Source organism: Oncorhynchus keta, chromosome 14, assembly GCF_023373465.1.
Source record: "Oncorhynchus keta strain PuntledgeMale-10-30-2019 chromosome 14, Oket_V2, whole genome shotgun sequence".
Lineage (NCBI taxonomy): Eukaryota > Metazoa > Chordata > Actinopteri > Salmoniformes > Salmonidae > Oncorhynchus > Oncorhynchus keta.
In genome coordinates, this window is record NC_068434.1 from 23,156,785 (window position 1) to 23,179,770 (window position 22,986).

The 22,986-nt window shown below is 41.8% G+C and overlaps 1 protein-coding gene across 1 annotated transcript; it reads left to right on the forward strand.

The window, feature by feature from the left end:
• The first annotated feature begins 628 nt into the window (after positions 1–628).
• Positions 629–22,618, forward strand: prlrb (prolactin receptor b). Its single transcript, XM_035785139.2, has 9 exons — positions 629–1,249; positions 3,087–3,185; positions 11,156–11,288; positions 11,689–11,858; positions 13,260–13,432; positions 13,692–13,833; positions 21,186–21,282; positions 21,392–21,461; positions 21,637–22,618. The coding sequence occupies exons 2-9, from the start codon at positions 3,122–3,124 to the stop codon at positions 22,459–22,461; spliced, it is 1,674 nt and encodes a 557-aa protein (XP_035641032.1). The 5' UTR covers positions 629–1,249; positions 3,087–3,121; the 3' UTR covers positions 22,462–22,618.
• The last annotated feature ends 368 nt before the right edge of the window (positions 22,619–22,986 follow it).

Sequence of the window (22,986 nt, forward strand, 5' to 3'; positions counted from 1 at the left end):
CTGAACAATTAATCAAATGGCCACCTGGACTACTTACATTGACCCCTGTCCGGAAGGCTGCTTAACAGCTTCTACCCCTTAGCCATAAGACTGCTGAACAATTAATCAAATGGCCACCTGGACTACTTACATTGACCCCCCCCCCTTTGTTTTTACACTGTTGTTACTCACTGTTTATTATCTATGCATAGTCACTTTACCCCTACCTACATGTACAAATTACCTCGACGAACCTGTACCCCAACACGTTGACTTGGTACCCCCTGTATATAGCATCGTTATTGTTGTTTAATTGTGTTACTTTTTATTTTATTTCATTTGACATTTATTTAGTAAATATTTTCCTAATTATTTGTCTTGAACTGCATTGTTGGTTAAGCGTTGTAAGTAAGCGTTTCACTGTAAGGTTGTATTCGGCGCATTTGACAAGTAACATTTGATTTTATTTGACCTCCATTAAAGATTCTCTATTATATTGACAAGATAATAGAGTGACCGCTCTAACAATAGAAATACATGTCCTCAAAGATGCAAGGCAGGCGGGAAGAGGCGAGATCAGGTGCGACCATTCTAGCTAATGAGGGCAGATACGCGTGTGATAAACGGGCCATAGAGATAGATAGAGGATTCATATTTGAATCTGCCATTATAGCGTCTGCTAGAGCATGGGTAGCGCCATTGAGGCTATCTCCATTTTAAAGTAGTTTATTTTTATTCTTCTTCATTGGCTGATTGCTCCCAACTAATAGGAATCCCAAACTAGTTGACTACTTCAAAATGGTGTAAGCCCTCAATGGCAATGCCCATGCTAAAATATGTAAGTAGATATCCAGATATAAAGTCGTTTTTTTTCAGTTGGCAAAATGCCACGTGCGTCCACTTATATCCGTGCATTCATAACAACCTCACCATTACGAAACTTCTATTCAATCAAGTTTAAGCTCCATGTAGCAAATTTGAAATAACATTTTATGTTGACCAAATTCTACACTCTCATTGACCTCCATATTTATTTTGTGGGTTGATTTTTGTGGGCAGATTTGGGGTGGAGCAAAACCTCTTCCTCTCTGACTAGACTGACTATACAGGTAACGATGTGAATGTTCCAACGCAGCAGAGGCTTTGACAACTGTAGGCTACAAAATAAGATGTGATATTTATTGAGATAAGAAAAATTCATGCAATTCAAGAACCCACCTCTTGTGTCAGCACTTTAACCACGAGTCCAGTGGATTCGTGCTTTACCTAGGTGAGTACTGTACTTTTTTCAATGTAACTCATTTGACTTTTTTACTCAAATGTAAATGTTTTTTCAAATACAACATTATGTAAGTTAAAAAATATTGCGTGTATTACATACTTCATGTAAATTACATTTTATTGACTTACCTTTATAGACTAAAGTAATGTGATATGACGATTTGGGTTATGTTGGCTACAGTAGTTAGTCTTTGGGCTGGTGAACAATGGGAACTTGGCCTGAAATAGCCATATAAATAACTAGTATGCCAAACTCACGATATTACTAATAAACATTTACACATGGATACGTCATTTTATTTTTGTTAAGATAACATAAATTAAAAAACAATGTCTAAATGTAAATGTTTATTATTAATATCAAATGTTTTCTCACAACCATATTTTATATTGAACAACACCAAAAGCAAATTGAGTAACTTTCTATGAGGTCATACACCAGCTCTCCACAACCCACCTCAGCGTTGCCCTGAGAAACTACCATCACATAACCTTGTAAATGATCTGGGTTAGTCAGACCTGTATTGACCCGTATTACCTGTATTTATTTTGATTTCGTATGGCCCACAATGTTATAGCCACTGTTTGTGGTGACGGGTCACGGGTGCAGCAATAACATTCTTAGGCACATCTCTTTTCTATCGACTGTTTTGGGTTGTTAGTCTTTCGTCTTTCAGTTGTTTATATCAGGGCAGAGACTCAGAAAAATGGACTTACCAACAGGGTAACACAGGGTAAAAGTACTAAACACTAAATATGTTTCAGTAAGTAAATTAAGCTGTTATTAATCATAACTGCCAGAAGTGTGTTTTGAAATTAGGCCAAATGATCCCAAATTGTGCAAGAATAGCCTCCCTCATTCTAAATGCTCATCTTATCCCTCCTTGATTGTGATTAGTGATCTCTTTAAACTCTTCTTTCATTTGACTTTGCACTCTCTTGCTCTAGTAGCGAAATTCCTTAGATCACATAAAGGACAAATATAGCCCTGAAGAATATGGTTGCAAAGTTTGTGTCCAACATTTCACATACTACCACAAATTTTACTCAAGTGCATCTCTAATATTTCATGCAGAGAAACATAGTGTGTGTGTATGCATTGTGAGAGAGTTTACTAAATAAATGTGTAGGATTTAGAAAGCTATACCAGCTATGCTACTTTCAACACCCCTTTCTGGGTCAGTGCAGTGTGTCTGTTATCTTCCTTCTGAAAATAATCACTTAGACAAGGGCCCTAGTGACAGGACCCTACCGCTCACAGTGCTTTAAACTGAAAACCGTTTCAAAGTCCATTACCAGATGTCTCATCTTTGATCCACTCTCTTGTGTTTACTTGTAAAATGTCAAGACTGGGGGATTTCTTAACTTTGTGGTTAATGGCATTTCATTGATGTTGCTGTGAATGAGTTAGATGTCTAATTCCTTTGATGTCTAATCATTATGTATTTTCTCCTCTGTTACATTTAATTTGGGGGCCAATGGTGTATTTAAAAGGAGATATTTATGATTTATTTATAGATTTGCTAAATTCGCCGTATTGTATATGGTCATTAGCATGATACATGATCCCAATTTTAGCTTCAAGATGCTGGTAATATGAAAAACCGAAAAAGTGCTGATTTATTGGCAAACGTACATTGAACCATATCGTGGGGCATAGTTTAAAAACTAAGTGGATAGTGCTAAAACAATGACGTCCCATTTGAATTCTGCCATCTTTATGCACATTTGCCATTGTTTACCCTTTTATGTTTTTTTTTAAATCAAGTAAAAACAATACCTTTGTAGTTTTAACTTAAGCCATGTGATGTCACATCCCTTTCCAGGGCCCACCATCACTGTCTGTGAGGTTAGGGGCAAGATGTGGGGAGAAGTTGGAGGGGCGTTGGTGTTGTTTCTGCTTTCGGAAGTCTTGGACTGCATTGGTAAGTTATAATAAAGGCATGGATGTAACAGTTGCTGCATCGCAAACAAACAACATATTAGTCTTGGGAATTCAGTTTTTTTGGGGGGGGGATCATATTGTATTAATCTAAGTTGGCATTGTACACTGAGTGTACAAAACATTAGGAACATCTTCCTACTGTTGAGTTGCACCCCCTTTTGAACTCCGCATTCCACAGGGATGCTTGCCCATGTTGACTCCAATGCTTCCCCACGGTTGTGTCAAATTGTCTGGTAGTGGATCTCTACTCCGAATTGCTTGCTCCATCTCATCCCACAGATGCTCAATTGGATTGAGATCTGGTGACTGGGCAGGTCACTGCAGGAAGCTGAATTCACTGTCATGTTCGTGGAACCATTACTGGACAATCATAGCCTTGTTGTAACGGTTCTCTTAGTGTGAAGGAGAGTCGGACCAAAATGCAGCGTGTAGATTGCGATCCATGTTTTAATAAACAAACGTAACACGAATCTAAATACAAACACTACAAAAAACAACAAACGTAACGAAAACCGAAACAGCCTATACTTGTGTACACTAACACATAGACAGGAACAAGGACACTAAGGACAATCACCCACGACAAACCCAAAGAATATGGCTGCCTAAATATGGTTCCCAATCAGCGACAACGATAAACACCTGCCTCTGATTGAGAACCACTCCAGACAGCCATAGACTTTGCTAGATCACCCCACTAGCTACAATCCCAATATATACACACCACATACAAAAACCCATGCCACACCCTGGCCTGACCCAATACATGAAGATAAACACAAAATACTTCGACCAGGGCGTGACAGAACCCCCCCCTAAGGTGCGGACTCCCGAACGCACCTCAAAACAATAGGGAGGGTCCGGGTGGGCGTCTGTCCATGGTGGCGGCTCCGGCGCGGGACGTGGACCCCACTCAGTCAATGTCTTAGTCCCCTCTCCTCACGTCCCTGGATAGTCCACCCTCGCCGCCGACCATGGCCTAGTAGTCCTCACCCAGAATCCCACTGGACTGAGGAGCAGATCGGGACTGAGGCAGCTCGGGACTGAGGGAAAGCTCGGGAGTGAGAGAAAGCTCGGGAGTGAGAGGAAGCTCGGGAGTGAGAGGAAGCTCGGGAGTGAGAGGAAGCTCGGGAGTGAGAGGAAGCTCAGGCAGGTAGATAGATCTACCAGATCCTGGCTGGCTGGCAGATCCTGGCTGACTGGCGGAACCTGGCCGACTGGCGGATCCTGGCCGACTGGCAGTTCTGGCAGATCCCGGCTGACTGGCGGATCTGGAAGAGTCTGGTTGACTGGCAGATCTGGAAGAGTCTGGTTGACTGGCAGATCTGGAAGAGTCTGGTTGACTGGCAGATCTGGAAGAGTCTGGTTGACTGGCGGATCCGGGCAGACTGAAAGATCTGGCTGCTCCACGCTGACTGTCGGCTCTGGCTGCTCCACGCTGACTGGCGGCTCTGGCTGCTCCATGTAGGCTGACAGCTCTGGCGGCTTCTTACAGACTAGCAGCTCTGGCGGCTCCGTGCAGACTGGCAGCTCCTTGCAGACTGACAGCTCCTTTCAGACTGCCAGCTCCTTGCAGACTGGCAGCTCCTTGCAGACTGGCAGCTCCTTGCAGACTGGCAGCTCTGGCTGCTTCATGCAGACTGACAGCTCTGGCTGCTTTATGCAGACTGACAGCTCTGGCTGCTCCATGCAGACTGACAGCTCTGGCTGCTCCATGCAGACTGACATCTCTGGCTGCTCCATGCAGACTGACATCTCTGGCTGCTCCATGCAGACTGACAGCGCTGGCTGCTCCATGCAGACTGGCAGCTCTGGCTGCTCCATGCAGGCTGGCAGCTCTGGCTGCTCCATGCAGGCTGGCAGCTCTGGCTGCGCTGAACAGATGGGAGACTCCGGCAGCGCAGGAGAGGAGAAAGGCTCCGACAGCGCTGGAGAGGCGGGAGACTCCGACAGCGCAGGAGAGGCGAGGCGCACTGTAGGCCTGATGCGTGGTGCTGCCACTAGTGGTACTGAACCGAGTACACGCACAGGAAGCCTGGTGCGGGGAGCTGCTACCGGAGGGCTGGGGTGTGGAGGTGGTACTGGATAGACCGGACCGTGCAGGCGCACTGGAGCTCTTGAGCACCTAGCCTGCCCAACCTTACCTGGTTGAATACTCTCGGTCGCCCTGCCAGTGCGGCGAGGTGGAATAGCCCGCACTGGGCTATGCAGGCGAACCAGAGACACTGAGCGCAAGGCTGGTGCCATGTAAGCCAGCCCAAGGAGACACACTGGGGACAAGATGCGTAGAGCCGGCTTCATGGCATTTGGCTCGACGCTCAATCTAGCCCCGATACGCGGAGCTGGAATATACCGCACCGGGCTATGCACCCGCACTGGGGACACCGTGCGCACCACTGCATAACACGGTGCCTGCCCGGTCTCTCTAGCCCCCCGGTATCCACAGGAAGTTAGCGTAGGTCTCCTACCTAGCGTAGCCCTACTCCCTGTGAGCCACCCCCAATAAATTTTTGGGGCTGACTCTCGGGCTTCCATCCGCTACGCCGTGCTGCCTCCTCATACCTGCGCCTCTCAGCTTTCGCCGCCTCCAGTTCTTCCTTGGGGCGGCGATATTCTCCAGGCTGAGCCCAGGGTCCTTTACCGTCCAGTTCGTCCTCCCATGTCCATTTCTCCAGGTAGTGCAGCCTCTCCCACTGCAGCTGCCGCTGCTCCTGCTGCTGCTGCCTCTGTTGCCTCTCCTGTGGCTCCTGCCTGTTGACACGCTGCTTGGTCCGTTTGTGGTGGGTGATTCTGTAACGGTTCTCTTGGTGTGAAGGAGAGTCGGACCAAAATGCAGAGTGTAGATTGCGATCCATGGTTTAATAAACAAACATAACACGAATCTAAATACAAACACTACAAAAAAACAATAAACGTAATGAAAACCAAAACAGCCTATACTTGTGTACACTAACACATAGACAGGAACAAGGACACTAAGGACAATCACCCACGACAAACTCAAAGAATATGGCTGCCTAAATATGGTTCCCAATCAGAGACAACGATAAACACCTGCCTCTGATTGAGAACCACTCCAGACAGCCATAGACTTAGCTAGATCACCCCACTAGCTACAATCTCAATATATACACACCACATACAAAAACCCATGCCACACCCTGGCCTGACCCAATACATGAAGATAAACACAAAATACTTCGACCAGGGCGTGACACTTGTGGCATGGACCATTATCGTGCTGAAATTAATTTACAGATGGATACACTGCTGCCATGAGGATGCATGTACTCATGTGGTTTTCTCCATTCCCTAGTCCTCCCATCAGAGTGAAATTGCAGAAACCAGGCAATGTGTTTCCAATTCTCCAGTGCCCCATGTTTTCGTTCCTTTGCCTACTGCAACCACAGTTTCTTGTTTTTTGCTGAAAGATGTGGTACTCTGTAAGGTTATTGGCAGCCGTACCCCATTTGTGTCAAGCTATGATGATTTGTGCATTCTTTTATGGGTCTTTCGGCACCAATGTTATACTGGACTGTCAATTGACTAACTGTAGCCTGTCTGTTGCTCTTCACAATTTGTGTCAGTCTCCTTTGTCCTCTTTCATCAATGACCCGTTTTCGACTACTGGCCTGCCTTTACCTAGATATTCTTTGGGTGGTGGACCATTTTTTGATACACTAGGGAAACCGTTGAGCATGAAAAACCCAGCAGCATTGCAGTTCTTGACACACTCAAACCGGTGCGCCTGGTTCCTAATACCAAAACCTATTCAAAGGCACTTAAATATTTTGTCTTGCCCATTCACCTTCTGAATGGCACATATACACAATCCATGTCTCAATTGTCAAAACATTGTCTTAAAAATCATCATTTAACCTGTCTCCTCCCCTTCATCAACACTGATTTGAAGTTGATTTTTTTTTACATCAATAAGGGATCCTAGCTTCACCTGGATTTACCTGGTCAGTCTATATCATGGAAAGAGCAGGTGTTCCTAATGTTTTGTACACTCAGTGTATATGGTGTGTCTATATACTACCATGCAAATGTTTGGGGTCACTTAGAAATGTCCTTGTTTTTGAAAGAAAAGCAATTTCTTTTGTCCAATAAAATAACATCAAATTGATCAGAAATACAGTGTTAATGTTGTAAATGACTTTTGTAGCTGGAAACAGCTGTTTTTTTAATGTAATATCTACAGAGGCCCATTATCAGCAACCATCACTCCTGTGTTCCAATGGCAAGTTGTGTTAGCTAATCTAAGTTTATAATTTTAAAAGGCTAATTGATCATAAGAAATCCCTTTTGCAATTATGTTAGCACAGCTGAAAACGGTTGTCCTGATTTAAAGAAGCAATAAAACTGGCCTTTTTTAGACTAGTATTGCATCTGGAGCATCAGCATTTGTGGGGTCGATTACAGGCTCAAAATGGCCAGAAATAAAGAGTCTTTCTTCTGAAACTCGTCAGTCTATTCTTGTTCTGAATAATGAAGGCTGTTCCATGCAAGAAATTGCCAAGAAACTGAAGATCTCGTACAACGCTGTACTCCCTTCACAGAACATTGAAAACGGTCTCTAACCAGAATAGAGAGTGGGAGGTCCCGGGTGCACAACTGAGCAAGAGGACAAGTACACTAGTGTTTAATTTGAGAAACAGACACCTCACAAGTCCTCAACTGGCAGCTTCATTAAATGGTACCCGCAAAACACCAATCTCAACGGCAACTCCATGATGCTGGCAGCGTTCCTCTGTCCAGTGTCTGTGTTCTTTTGTCCATCTCAATCTTTTATTTCTATTGGCCAGTCTGAGATATGGCTTTTTCTTTGCAACTCTTTTTTTTTGTAATTTTTTTTTTAACGTTTATTTAACCAGGCAAGTCAGTTAAGAACATATTCTTATTTTCAATGACGGCCTGGGAACAGTGGGTTAACTGCCTGTTCAGGGGCAGAACGACAGATTTGTACCTTGTCAGCTCGGGGGTTTGAACTCGCAACCTTCCGGTTACTAGTCCAACGCTCTAACCACTAGGCTACGCTGCCGCCCCTAGAAGGCCAACATCCCGGAGTCGCCTCTTCACTGTTGACGTTGAGACTGGTGTTTGCCCATCCTTGCTCTACTGCATCTCCCATTCCTCTCAAGCTTCAGGCGACTCTTCAATTTACTGTATGTTTGGTGTCCAGCTGTATCATTCGAACAAACCAATTAGCCAGCTAGCTAGCTAGAGCTCAGAGCATTGGAATTCCATAACTACTTGAATGGCCATGAGTCATTCTGACGTTTGATATTTCAATTGTGTAAATATTCCATCATAAATAATGCATGCATTATGTTAAAAATGCTCATAAGAAACCTCAGGACACCAAATGTAAATCGGAATCAGACAGAAAAAAGACTGGAAATACTCAAATAAGTTGTGTATTTTCTGACTGTAAGACAGTTGCCTGCCCAGTTGGCCCATCCAAAGTACACCTAAACTATATTGAAACTTATTTCACACATATATAATAATAATAATAATAATAATAATAATAATAATAATAATAGATGTGGCCTAAAGACAAGATTAAATTGACAATAGTCTGATGGGTGACATTATTAATTGTCAAATGGAGAATGAAGAGACTGATGCCCAGCGTGCATTGACAAAGAAGGGAATAGAGCATACCAAATAGCACTTGTTCCATATCATCCTACTACAGAGGTCCATGCAGGCCAGATGTTTTAATTGCTATACCCTATCAGAAAGAGCAGATTCCAAGGTTTATAATGAACCTATTTTTGCCAAACAACTCTACAAATTGCGCACATGGTCTCTGTTTCAATATATTACTTTTTCCTAGAATTACTGTCTCTATGCATGTTCCTCATGTATGTAGGCTACTGTCGACAATCAGCAATAGTCATTTTGGAAAAATATCCTTTAATATTCTTCTGTTATCTTTTACAGTAAGTGTACAATGGAATATGTGTGTTGACTGTGGTAGGGCAGGGCCTGTGATGTCTGCTAAACTAACACGTTGATTTCATTATTGATATGGCCTTGGTTACTAAGCACAGGTAAATAAAACTCAAAACATGCTATGCTGTTATTTTGAAATAAATTGTCTTGTAGGCCTATCATGTTTTTTATTACCTTCCTAAATTAAAATGATTGTCCTTCTTTGTGATTGTGTATATTAACACTAGAAAGACAGGGGGCATCCTAATGACTCAATACAAATGTAAATGTTTAATTACTCTGTTATTTTGAAAGATTAATACAGTAAATAAGTCTATATAAACACACTGTCATTGTTAGAATCTTAATATCACAAACAGAACCAGATTTAGGCATGTCATTTTTTGAATGATTTCCCCGTTACCCCTCCTCTCGACAGTTGGGCCTGCTCTGTAGTGATGGGCATTCCGAGTCTTTGAGCCGGCTCATTTGGCTCCCAAATCGCTCTTTGTTCAAAATGTGTAAAGCCCAAAAGGCTGCCATTATGTCAGAACTTGAAATGCGTGTTCAAATACATTTTTACCTGGCCAAATGTTTAGATGGCCTTTTTTTACCCACTGAAAAATCAGCGTGGAGCAGATTGAGGCTTTCTTCCCACTGCTCTAAAGATGATTCACCATCTTTAGAGCAGGGCTCTCCAACCCTATTCCTGGAGAGCTACCCTCCTGTAGGTTTTCACTCCAAGTAATAATTGTAAACATTATTGTGCCCGAGTGGTGCAGTGGGCTAAGAGCACTGCATCTCAGTGCGTCACTGCAGTCCCTGGTTTGAATACAGGTTCCATCACATCCGGCCGTGGTTGGGAGTCCCATAGGGCGGCGCAAAATTGGTCCAGCATTGTCTGGGTTTGGCCTGGGTAGGCTGTCATTGTAAATAAGAATTTGTTCTTAATTAGCTGACTTGCCTAGTTAAATAAAGGTTACATTTAAGAAAACATTAAAAAGCATAAGTAGTGGGTTGGTGTGTGTGTGTCCAAGAGTGTCAGTGTAGGCATGATAGGCACATATACTCTGAGTATACCAAACATTAGGAACACCGTCCTAATATTGAGTTTCACCCCTTTTGCCCTCAGAACAGCATCAGTTTGTCAGGGCATGGACTCTACAAGGTGTCGAAAGCATTCCACAGGGATGCTGGTCCATGTTTCCAATGCTTCCCACAGTTGTCTGGATGTGTTTTGGGTGGTGGACCATTCTTGATACACATGGGAAACTGTTGAGCGTGAAAAACACAGCAGTGTTGCAGTTCTTGCACCTACTACCATACCCCGTTCAAAGGCACAAATCTTTTGTTTTGCCCAGTCACTCTCTGAATGGCACACATACACAATCCATGTCCCAATTGTCTCAAAGGTTAAAGAAGGATTTTTAAGCCATCTTCTCCCCTTCGTCTACACTGATTGAAGTGGATTTAACCAGTGACATCAATAAGGACTCATTGCCTTCAACTGGTCAGTCTATTTCATGGAAAGAGCCGGTGTTCTTAATGTTTTGTACACTCAGTGTACATTTTAACAGGGCTAAAAAGTGACTCGTAGCAGGAATATATAAATACTTATGGTAATATACTAATGTCAATATTAAATGTGAACAGGAGTAATAGTCACTAGTAGCAGGATAAATAGATTGAAACTAATGGTAATCACAATCAATAATCAATTAACAGTATTGTAGTGGTAGTAATACATCTAATCAAAAATAATTTTAGTGGTAGTTGTTAACCATTTAACAGTCTTATGGCCAGGGGGATAGAAGCTGTTTAGAAGTCTGTTGGTCTGATCCTTGATCTACCGCCTGCTGGACAGGAGCACGGAGAACAGTCCATGTCTCGGGTGGCTGGAGTCTTTGTACATTTTTCGGGAATATAAATATAGATGTTCCACAACATGTTATGTGCAGGTAGATTGTCATGAGCTAATGTCTAGCTGTGGCATGTGTGTGCACCCAGGTATCTCTCCCCCAGGGAAACCTGTGCTCATCAACTGTAGATCCCCTGAGAAGGAGACCTTTACATGCCGGTGGGACCCTGGTTTTGATGGAGGACTACCCACAACCCACCACCTCTATTACCAGAAAGAAGAGTTCGTAGCACTCATTTTAATAATTTATATTTTTGTTGTGTCTACTGTTGATTTGTAGGTCTAGAGTCAAGACCACTCTTATTATGATTATATGGTGGTAGTTCTAGTTACCCAGCTTCAACATTATTGAAATCCACTGACCGTAGAAAAGTACTAGCTCATACTTATCATGTGCAAGATCAATCAACTGAGTACACAACTTTGTTGGTGAGTTACCTCTGACTTATCAATATCACCAGAGCAGCCAATCAGCCCTGCATTGCAAAACAGCCTTGAGTGTTCACGTGTTGTATTTATCTACATTGATGTAATGCAAGTTTACTGTGATGCCCGCACCAGCACACATCACCAGCATTCACCCCTATGAATGTCAGAAAAGATCTTGTTTGTCTTTGTGCAGCTCCTATGGAATGTACGAGTGTCCAGATTACCAAGCTGCAGGGAGCAACTCGTGCTTCTTCAACAAGAGCCACACCTCTATATGGGTCAACTACAACATCACAGTGGTGGCCATCAACTCTCTGGGCAGCACTGTCTCTGACCCGTTGGAGGTCGATGTTATGTATATTGGTAAGCTGCTCTGCTGATGTTAGAAATAATCAACCCATCATTCATGCATTAACATTTGTTTTTTAATTAGTTTACACTTTAGGTAGCAGAGCTTGCAGAGCACAAACCTACAGTAGAATATTCATCAGTCACCATATGTCAATTTACTGTAAAGCAGTATCCCTGAGATCAACTTGGGGGAATAGAAAAATACTCACTGACCGGTTTGGACACAGGAACCACCTGAACTTACTGGACTAGAATGAGGATGAACTGGTTTGGGTCCTGTGCATAACTTGGATCATGTTTCATATCTTGTAGTATGTGATTAAATGCTCTCGACCCGACTGTGTAGGCTCTGGCTTACTTGTTGTTTGTTTTGGCATTGGATAAATGTAAAGAAAACAAATTGGGTTATTGATGTGATACTTTATTGACATGTGGCTGGATCTACTTCATTATGACCAAAAAACAAACAAATAATTGAAAAACAGGAAAACAAAATATTACTATGTTTAGATTTTACATTTATAAAACCTGATGTGATTTGCATATGTTTGAGCGAACATCCATTCTTATGTCTATATAGAGCAGGGATGGGCAAAACATCTGAACTCATCATGAGGGGATGCAGGGACTTGCGGGTTTGTGTACCCACATCCATACCCACATACTGTATGCAGTCAGAGCCGGCCCTAGCCTTTTGGAAATTGCCCTCACCTTGCGAGCAAAACATTTTAGCGGCACCCCTCTTGACAGCGGAGGGAACGTTTTAGAGTTCATTTCCTGTAATTCTACACATTTTGCCATGGGGCGTAGAGAACATTTTGCGGTTTTGAAGGAAGTTCTCTGCAATTATACATATTTTGCCATGGGGCAGAGAGAAGATTTCGTAATTTGATAACTCGTGCAATTCTACTCATATTGCCATGGGGCAGAGTGGAAAATGTTCGCTTTTACAACTAATTTCCTGCAATTCTACATATTTTGCCATTTGGTGAATAGAAATGTTTGTAGTTTTTTATATGATATCAGAGTGATAGTGGTTAATGAAATCAATGGGGGGCCCCACGGTTGGTAATTCGGCCATGGTTACTACATTTTAGATACCTAGCTAGACTAATTTACCAATCTAAAACATTTTAGCTGACATGGGTTAATTGAGTGACTGTCAGTGACTGACATAACAAGAGAAAAACTTCTGATGCACAACCACATTTCGAAAATTGCACCTCGTGTGTTCTACTATTCCAATTGTCAACAGTAAGTTGAGACCTCGACTGAGGTCGCCACAATCCGCGAGTCTACAAAAGGCGGGGTGGGCCTTCAGTTGCCCATCCCTGACATAGAACTTAATGAATATGGATCAAGCCTATTGGAGCCCTACAGAAATTAATTGTGTTCTATCTGTGCTTCATGCAGTCCAGCCCAATGCCCCAGAGAATGTGACAGTGTCTGTGGTGGAGACTGAGGAGAGTCCACACCTCCTGGTGAAATGGGAGCCCCCTCACGAGGCCGACACACGCTCTGGCTGGATCACTCTCACCTACCAACTACGGGTGAAACGGCAGAATAAGAAGGAGAGCGAGTGGGAGGTGTGTGTGTGGATGGGTTACTCTATAGAGTAGACAGTCAAGGCAAAAAGAGATTTGATAAATTCCCTGTTATTTATTTGACTCTCATTGCAGTTTACTCAGTGAGGGTCAATATGTAGGAATGTGTATGAAGTTAGAGTTTAAGAAATGTAAACGTTGCCTTATTTATTAACTGTTTAGTTTCCATTTAGTTGATGTTATATATAAACAGTTGGTCAGGTCCAGGCTCTTCTTAGTTTCCTTGTATTTGTCTTTATAGGAGTATGCCTCAGGGAAGCAGACCCAGTTGATCATCTACAGTCTGCATCCAGGAGAGGTCTACATGGTCCAGCTTCGCTGTAAACTAGACCATAGCCTCTGGAGCGAGTGGAGCACCACTACACACACAGAGGTCCCTGATTGTAAGATCTTTTATGATTATTTTATTTCCCTCAATAAGTTGCAGAGCTCAATGGTTCTATGCTATCTTGGTCTTTACTGTACCACCTTGTGGCATCCAAGGTGGTTGATGTACAGATGGGATCAAGATTAAGTGTCCACCAGTAAGATCATTTCAGATAAGCAGAAAGTGCATAGTGAACATACTTGGACATACAATACTTACTGTTGATATACAGCAGGGTTGCGCTCAATTCACAATTTTGGAACTGACTCTTGGGAGAGGCTATACGGACACGTCTGCAGGGTAGGGGAGTTACGGATCACATTTGAACTGTAACCCGTTACGTTACCAGCAAAAATATTGTATTTAGATTGCAGATACTTTTGAAAAACGACATGATTACTTCTAGGATTACTTTACATTTCAGAAAGGATGTTTGCAAAAATAATATGTGACCCCTTTCTATTTTCCCAATGACATTCAAATCATCATTGAAAAAAGGTGCAAGTTTAAGTTTGTTCTGTCTGAACGAGTCTGACCACAAGTCAGAGACTACTATGATGACACACCAAATTTGTTTGATGGATTGCGAGAAAAGAGCAGAAAAGAGCAGGAATAGGCTAACGTCCAAGCTATGTCTTCCAATGGTGTAGCAGTCGTGTAGCATATAGAGACATGGATAGCTTTTATTAATATCTAGGCTACATAGGGCATTGGTGTGAATCACACTGCTGCTCTCATTTGTCAATTTGTTCTTTACGGAGACTGATTGCTGTGGATGGCTGTTCACAAATGTACGTATATGTGTATTTTAAACCAATAATGGTTGAATTGAAGAAGTTTAAACTGTCTATCAATCATTGTTTTTATGACTAGTTGTTTATTCATTACGGAAACCGTTTACTGTTTAAGCAAAACAAGACTTTCTATTGGACAAATTCAGGTAGGTCCCTCTCCGTTTTGTTATGTTTGTTTGCAACAGCTGCAGTGATAGTGCGGATCCCACCCAGCCTATCAAATAAAAGTTTGAGTTCCTCCCTTTTAAACTGCCCCGTGGTATTGTGCTCCATACTGTCATAAACAAGTTTAATTTAAGAACACCACAAGTCGGGCTTTTATTGTTCAATCCAATTTGTGCTGATTCAAAAATAAAATGTCCATAGGCCTAACAGACACATGCTCAACCTGGTACACTTTTGATAGACTTAAACAGCTGCAAATTATCGAGATATCAAAGTGTCACCAACAAAAAGGTAAACAACAGGCCTATAGAAAATGCAGCATATGGCATACATTTTTCACATGCAAATGGCACTTTTCGGGAGTGTTCAAAGCATGCCATTTTTAGAGCAGCATTCCTTTTTCAACTCTAATCAATGAGCCAAATCAGTCCTCGATGACAACAAAATCATAAACAACAGAGTAGGCTAATTAGTCCTTAGTTTTGGGGTTACGCTAAGGTATAACAATTTGTTTTATCTGTACTTCCATATTTCCATGTCCTATTCTTGAAGATAAAGGGGTATTACATTAATTGGAATGACTGGAAATCTGACAGGCTTTGGTTTTTAATGTAAAGATATAATTAAAATCAAATCAAATCTAATCTAATTTTATTTGTCACATACACATGGTTAGCAGATGTTAGTGCGAGTGTAGCGAAATGCTTGTGCTTCTAGTTCCAACAATGCAGTAATAACCAACAAGTAATCCAGCTAACAATTCCAAAACTACTACATTATAGACACAAGTGTAAGGAGGAGGGTTTATTCTCCAGGTCTTTAACTGTTTTCCAGAATTTCTGAGGGGTTAGACCCACAGAGAGAAGTGCTCCTTAAAGTAACAAACTTTGGCCTTCCGGATAGCCTGAGTGCACTTATTTGTAATTTGCCTGAACGAGATCCAGTCAGCCTGAGTACGCGTGGGCCTCCCGAGTGGTGCAGTGGTCTAAAGCACTGCATTACAGTTCTAGCTGTACCACTAGAGATTCTGTGTTCAAGTCGCAGCCAGCTGCGACCGGGAGACCCATGGGGCGGCGCACAAATGGCCCAGCGTCGTCCAGGTTCGGGGAGGGTTTCCCCTACAGGGATGTCCTTTTCCCATTGCGCACTAGCGACTCCTGTGACGGGCCGGGAGCAGTGCACGCTGACACGGTCCCCAGGTTTATGGTGTGGATCTCGTTTAGAAAGTAACGTAAATGTAATCCGTTACAGCTGACCTGCACACCTGGTGCCCAAATTGCATGTTGCGCAGCTGAGAGTCAAGTGGAGACGAATGGATTTGGTTCAGTCAGTTGTCATGACGTGGCCCTCTTTGGAAGTATAGCGAGTACCACTCCCCTCTCTCTTCCCCCTACACCCAGGTTCTGTTATCTCAGGTCGCAAATTCCTAGAGGAGACTCTCTCCTCATGGCCAGGCAGTATAGAGAGAGAGTTTCACGGTAGAACAAAGAACTTATTCTACATCACAGAACTTGAGAACTGAACAATATCCATGTTTTGGAGAATGTGTAAGCGGTCGGTGGAGAAGCCAGCTACGACCGGTCCGTTTTGTTTCATGTTGTGACCTCGTTGAAAGACAATACAGCCACATTATCATAACTCTGTTTATACAGGAGCCTCTGTTATGAGGTTTGCATCTAATTATTGTATAAAATTAATGAGTAAAGATGAAACTATTTGTGAAATTATGTAATGTGATATTGAACCATTAATGTGAGAGAGTTGTATTCCCTTCAAAGTTTAACAAAGTCATTGGCCCGCCCCCGTGAGCACAGACGTGATCTGGCTCATAGGACAGCCCTTTTCTACTGTTCCGAATAAAAACCCCACCTGGAGAAATCCTCTTTAGGCCATGTGTACCTCGATCACAGAGGGGGCGAAGGTTTGAGTAGAGACCACAAAAACCTCAGTATAAGCTAAGGGTGTAATGGTTGTTGAATTCCTAACCAACCATGTGGGGCATTGGCTACACGGGTGGAAATGGTTCAACTCTGAGACTATCGATACCGACAGAATAAGAGCAAATCTTTAATACTAATTACTAGTCTGCAGCTAGGAATTATGTCTACCTGGAATGCGAAGACCAACAACCGCCAAAACATCTATTCTATAAGAACATTTCTGAATGGGACTCTGAAGTATACATTCCCACCACGAGAGACTTCATGGGAGCAGAGAGAGACGGGCGGATGAACTTTCCAACAGAGATCACGACGACACCCTGAGTGTCAATATGTATTGATTGCAATTATTCCCGACTGAGTGAGCGTTCATGTGCAAAGGATTAGCATTTCAATCAATATAATTATCAACTGTGTAGTGACTCTTGTAATTCCCGCCCTTCTCAGTCCACACCCACTTCCCGTTGTCCACCAAGCCGCCATATCGGCTTAGCCCACTAGGGAACCTCCCCTATTATTTCCTTGTAACCATATCTACTGTTTGTTTGTTTATGCATTTCTGTGATTATTTAGTTAATTAGTAAATAAATGATTAAGACAATTGGTGTATGGATGATTCATAGTAAAGGCTGGGTTCGTGCAGATAACCAACAATTTCCAACGTTCGGAATGAGACTAACGTGAGGTAAAGAATAATTCATTAATTAGAAGACGAATTGATCAGATATTAAAATATCTGAAGAGTTATATTAGGAAAATTATAACTTTAATCTGAAGATTTTCCTTGGTTCCCTGACTTCCTAGTTAATTACATTTACATGATTAGTTTAATCACGTAATAATAATTACAGAGAATTGATTTGATAAAATAAGTCTTCAATTTAATGAAGCCAAAGACACGACACAGTCATCCTGATGAGCCCCTCCCAGCAAGATATACTGAACAGAAATATAAACGCAACATGCAACAATTTCAAGATTTTACTGAGTTACAGTTCATATTAGGAAATCAGTCAATTTAAATAAATAAATGACGCTCTATGAATTTCTTATGACTTGGCAGGGTTGCGGACATGGGTGGGCCTGGGATGACATAGGTCCACCCACTGGGGAGGCAGGCGCAGCCAATCAGAATTTGTTAAGGGCTTTATTACAGACAGAAATACTCTTCAGTTTCATCAGCTGCCCCGGTGGCTGGTCTCAGACAATCCCGCATGTGAAGAAGCCAGATGCGGAGGTCCTGGGATGGCTTGTTTACAAGTGGGCTGCGTTTTTTTTTGTCCGGTTGGACGTACTGCCAAATTCTCTAAACGACATTGGCGGTGGCTTAGGGAAACAACAGCTCTGGTGGACATTCCTGCAGTCAGCATGGCAATTGCACACTCCCTCAAAACTTGAGACATCTGTGGCATTGTGTTGTGACAAAACTGCACATTTTAGAGTGGCCTTTTATTGTCCCCAGCACAAGGTGCACCTGTGTAATGATCATGCTGTATAATCAGCTTCTTGGTATGGTACAAGAGAAATAAGCGTTTTGTGCATATTGGTACATTTCTGGGATCCTTTATTTCTGCTTATGAAACATGGGACCAACACTTTACATGTTGCATTCATATTTTTATTCAGTATAGTTTATTCTGGCTAGCTGGCAACAACGGCAGCAGCATTGCCCTAGTTAAAACCTGTAAAACAAAGTCGTTAATTTGGATGGGTGAGGGAGAAATAAATTGTAGTATTGGTCACCATCTGGATGTCCTCTTGACATGCCAATTAGTTAACATAAGGACAAGCCGTTGCGAATGACCAGTGCAAGGGTGTTGCTAGCCTGTTTGCTTCGGGTGACCGAAGAGGCTAGTACTTGCCGACGTGATGCCGACGTGAGTAGCTTCCCACTGGGCCGAAGTTGCTTCCCACTGGGAAGCTGTATCACATGTCGGCGGTGTTAGTTAAAGTGGCCAATTTGATTTCGAGAAGGATAACAGCCTTCACAAGAAATAACTTGTAGTATTGGTATTGGGTACTAGTAACAGACTGGATGTCTCCGTTATATAGTTTACTGCTCAATGGGCAGAGTATGCACTGCAAGCCGGTAACACAACAGCGTCCTTCGCTTTCGCAGTAAGGAGGGAAGTAGCTGGATAGTGTAGCCAGGATCAGGCCAGGGTGACAGCTAAAGCATATGTATTGTAGCGATATTCACAGTAAATGTAGAACTATGGCATTAACCTCTAAATTTGTGTAAATAAAATATTACAATTACTTCTGAACAAGCTCGCAAGTCCCAACTTCGGCAGACTTTTTTTAATTATCCCTGAAGTTTCGAGCCAAATCTTTAAACTAGAGGCTGGGAAGGGCTCATCAGGATGACTGACCAAACTAAATCTGTTCGTCGACTCTTGTTCTGCGACATACTTCAACAATTAGAGCACCAGGTGTGTACGTAAAGCCTCTCCCATTCAATTATAATTTAATTGGCCACACCCCACATGATGTCAAATTTTTTATTTTAGTTTGAGTGACAGGATGTAAAATGTAATTCAGTGCAATTCAAAGAAACTCCACAAAATCATTAAACATGAGAGTTTCATTGAATCTGACAGGTCACACTTCCAGATCCATATCATTTTTCCCTGGAAACAATGTTTATATACTCTTTGAACCCTAGTAGCCAATTATATTTCCTCCAACCTTTTTTTTTGTTTAGCTTCTTTTTGAAGGCTTTATGGTCAACTTGAGGGTTAAACTAATGCATTCTGGCAAGATTTAGGTGATTAATTCAATATAATATTTGTATACAGGTTTTGTTATTCTTAATCATTAAATGTAATGGTTTGTCCTGAAAATCAAATGTTTCAACAATATTTTATATGCATATACAGTACCAGTCAAACGTTTGGACACACCTACTCATTCAAGGGTTTTTATTTTTAATATTCTCTACATTTTAGAATAATAGTGAAGACATTAAAACTATGAAATGACACATATGGAGTCATGTAGTAACCAAAAAAGTGTTTTAAAAAATCAGAATATATTTTATATTCTTCAAAGTAGCCACCCTTTGCCTTGATGAAAGCTTTGCACACTCTTGGCATTCTCTCAACCAGCTTCACCTGGAATCCTTTTCCAACAGTCTTGAAGGAGTTCCCACATATGCTGAGCACTTGTTGGCTTGTTTTCATTCACTCTGCGGTCCAACTTATCCCAAACCATCTCAATTGGGTTGAGGTCGGGTGATTGCGGAGACCAGGTCATCTGATGCAGCACTCCATCACTCTCCTTCTTGGTCAAATAGCCCTTACACAGCCTGGAGGTATGTTGGGTCATTGTCCTGTTGAAAAACAAATGATAGTCCCATTAAGCACAAACCAGATGGGATGGCGTATCGCTGCCGAATGCTGTGGTAGCCATGCTGGTTAAGTGTGCCTTAAATTCTAAATAAATCACTGACAGTGTCACCAGAAAAGCACCATCACACCTCCTCCATGCTTCACGGTGGAAACCATACATGCAGAGATCATCTGTTCACCTATTCTGCGGCTCACAAAGACACAGCGGTTGGAACCAAAAATCTCACATTTGGACTCATCAGACCAAAGGACAGATTTTCAGCAGCCTAATGTCCATTGTTCGTGTTTCTTAACCCAAGCAAGTCTCTTCTTCTTATTGGTGTCCTTTAGTAGTGGTTTCTTTGCAGCAATTCGACCATGAAGGCCTGATTCATGCAGTCTCCTCTGAACAGTTGACGTTGAAATATGTCTATTACTTGAACTCTGTGAAGCATTTATTATGGCTGCAATTTCTGAGGCTGGTAAGTCTAATGAACTTATCCTCTGCAGCAGAGGTAACTCTGAGTCTTTCTTTCCTGTGGTGGTCCTCATGAGAGCCAGTTTCATCAGCGCATTAATAAGGAAAGAAATTCCACAAATGAACTTTTATCAAGGCACACCTGTTAATTGAAATGCTGGTTGAGAGAATGCCAAGAGGTCGGCTACTTGATTTCAATATCTAAACAAAGTAAACAGGCTATGTTTGTTTAACACTTTGTTGGTTACTACATGATTCCATATGTATTATTTAATAGTTTTGATGTCTTCACTATTATTCTACAATGTAGAAATTAGTCAAAATAAAGAAAAACCCTTGAATGAGTAGGTGTGTCCAAACTTTTGACTGGTATTGTATATAATGACATGTTTGATGTTTTATGTACAAGATGTATATTTGTGTAGATTGCACCTAATATAGAATAGAATAGGCATTTGAATTTCACTGAATTAAATTCTATTTCCTTTAATTAAAAATTGAATTGCATTCTGTATCCTGTTTACTACTTCAATTAAAACTCAATAATTGAATTGGAATTCATGAGGCATTCTGGATTACATCTGAATTGAACGCAACCCAGATATACAGTATGCATTTGAAATTAATTCTGAAGCGGTTCTCTCCCATGTGTGTGTTTGTAGACTTTCTGAAGGAGCGATCGATCTGGATTGTGGTCACCGTCTTTTCTGCTTTTATAATCCTGCTTGTTACCTTCACCCTGGCCATGAAGAGAAAATAGTATATATTTTCCTTAAACAGAATATTTTCAACGTTTTATTTTCAAACGATCCATAATATATTCAAATTGTGAGTACAATAAAAACTATCTTCTTCTTTTTTGTCCCAGTGTGAAGCATTGTCTTCTGCCTCCTGTTCCTGGTCCAAAGATATCAGGACTAGATTCACAACTCCTGAAGGTAAAGTGCAATATACTTGTCCATGTTATACTAAATTCTTCTTTTGCTCTTCTCCCAACCACCAGACATCACAGAAACACACACACACAAATTATTCAGAGAATTTAGACATGCAGGTCTACATGTTAATATTTCCCTCTTCCAGTGTTGTTCATCTTATGCAACTCTCTTCCAGAGTGGTCGGTCCGAGGACATTTTAAGCTCTCTGATCAACCAGGGCTTTCCTCCCACCATAGCCACTAAGGACCAGCAGGTGGACTATCTGCTGGTGTTTGATAGTGAACAGGTGACACCAGATCTTCAGAATGGACAAACAAGGACAAATAACTCCATGGATCATGGTTCCTATGACCACAGCCTTTTGATGGAGGCTAATAATAAAGAAGTAAAAGTTGGAGGCAGAGAGACGGTGGAACAGGGTTATTCTGAGGGGCTTGAATCTACTTTTAGGAAGACCAAGAGCCTGTCCACTGACGTTACATCTCACCCATATCCTCAGAAGAAGCCATTCAACAATGTTACTGAAACGCCAAAGCAAGCGCCTGTTTGCAGCAAGTATCGATCCTTAAGCCATCATAAAGATCTCTGGGACAGCTTAGCCAGACATCTAGACTACATGGAAACAGTGGTCAAGAGCCAATCAAACTGTGATGACAAACATTTGTCATCACAGAATATTGTGACTCCCTCGAAGGCCATTGGTTGTGTGGAGGTTCAGAGGTGGACAAAGAGCATAGGCCTACAGGTGCTTGTACCTAAGATGGATAAGAGGCAGGAGGACTATAGCAAAGTGAGTGTGGTGGAGAATGATAATGTAGTGCTGCTCAAGAGAGAAACGGTCCCCCTCAATTGCATTTCCTGTAAAGTAGGAGGCAATCAATCAGAGAAATGTCTCCAACAGAAGCCATGTAAACCTAATATGACAGTGCCTGCAAAAGAGGAAGTGCATATAGGATCTAATGGTTATGTGGAGCCTGTCACTATGTCACACACTTTATAAAATGTAATTGTCTGAAATGACATTCCAATGTAGCAAAAAAATTAAATACTCGGGATTGTGACATTTTCACTGACAAGAGAATTGACTATATCATGTTGCTCAGGATATTGTTTTTGTATGTACTGTATAGTGAGCCAATAAACATGGTATTTTCTGATTAATATATTTCTTGAGATTAAAACACTCACCACAGGTTACACACAAAGCATAAAAAGCAAACTCACTTAACTATCCATATTCAAGAGTTAAGACAGATGAATGTTGAATAAGATTTTTCATTGTAATTCCTTAAAACAAGAATAACTGATTCGTTGTACAGCTTTGATCATTTTGATTTGGGGGCAGTTTTACTGCATTGACACTACAGTCACATTCAAAATGATGCATCTGAAGGAATAGAATGTAAAAACAATATACATCAAAAATACAATATACAGTGCCTTGCGAAAGTATTCGGCCCCCTTGAACTTTGCGACCTTTTGCCACATTTCAGGCTTCAAACATAAAGATATAAAACTGTATTTT

Bases quoted from the DNA above. Each gene is read 5' to 3' on its own strand.
- prlrb (XM_035785139.2), top strand. From the start codon at position 3,122: ATGTGGGGAGAAGTTGGAGGGGCGTTGGTGTTGTTTCTGCTTTCGGAA. The intron at 11,289-11,688 runs GTTCGTAGCACT...GTCTTTGTGCAG, and splicing joins CTCTATTACCAGAAAGAAGA to CTCCTATGGAATGTACGAGT. The intron at 13,834-21,185 runs GTAAGATCTTTT...GTGTGTTTGTAG, and splicing joins ACACACAGAGGTCCCTGATT to ACTTTCTGAAGGAGCGATCG.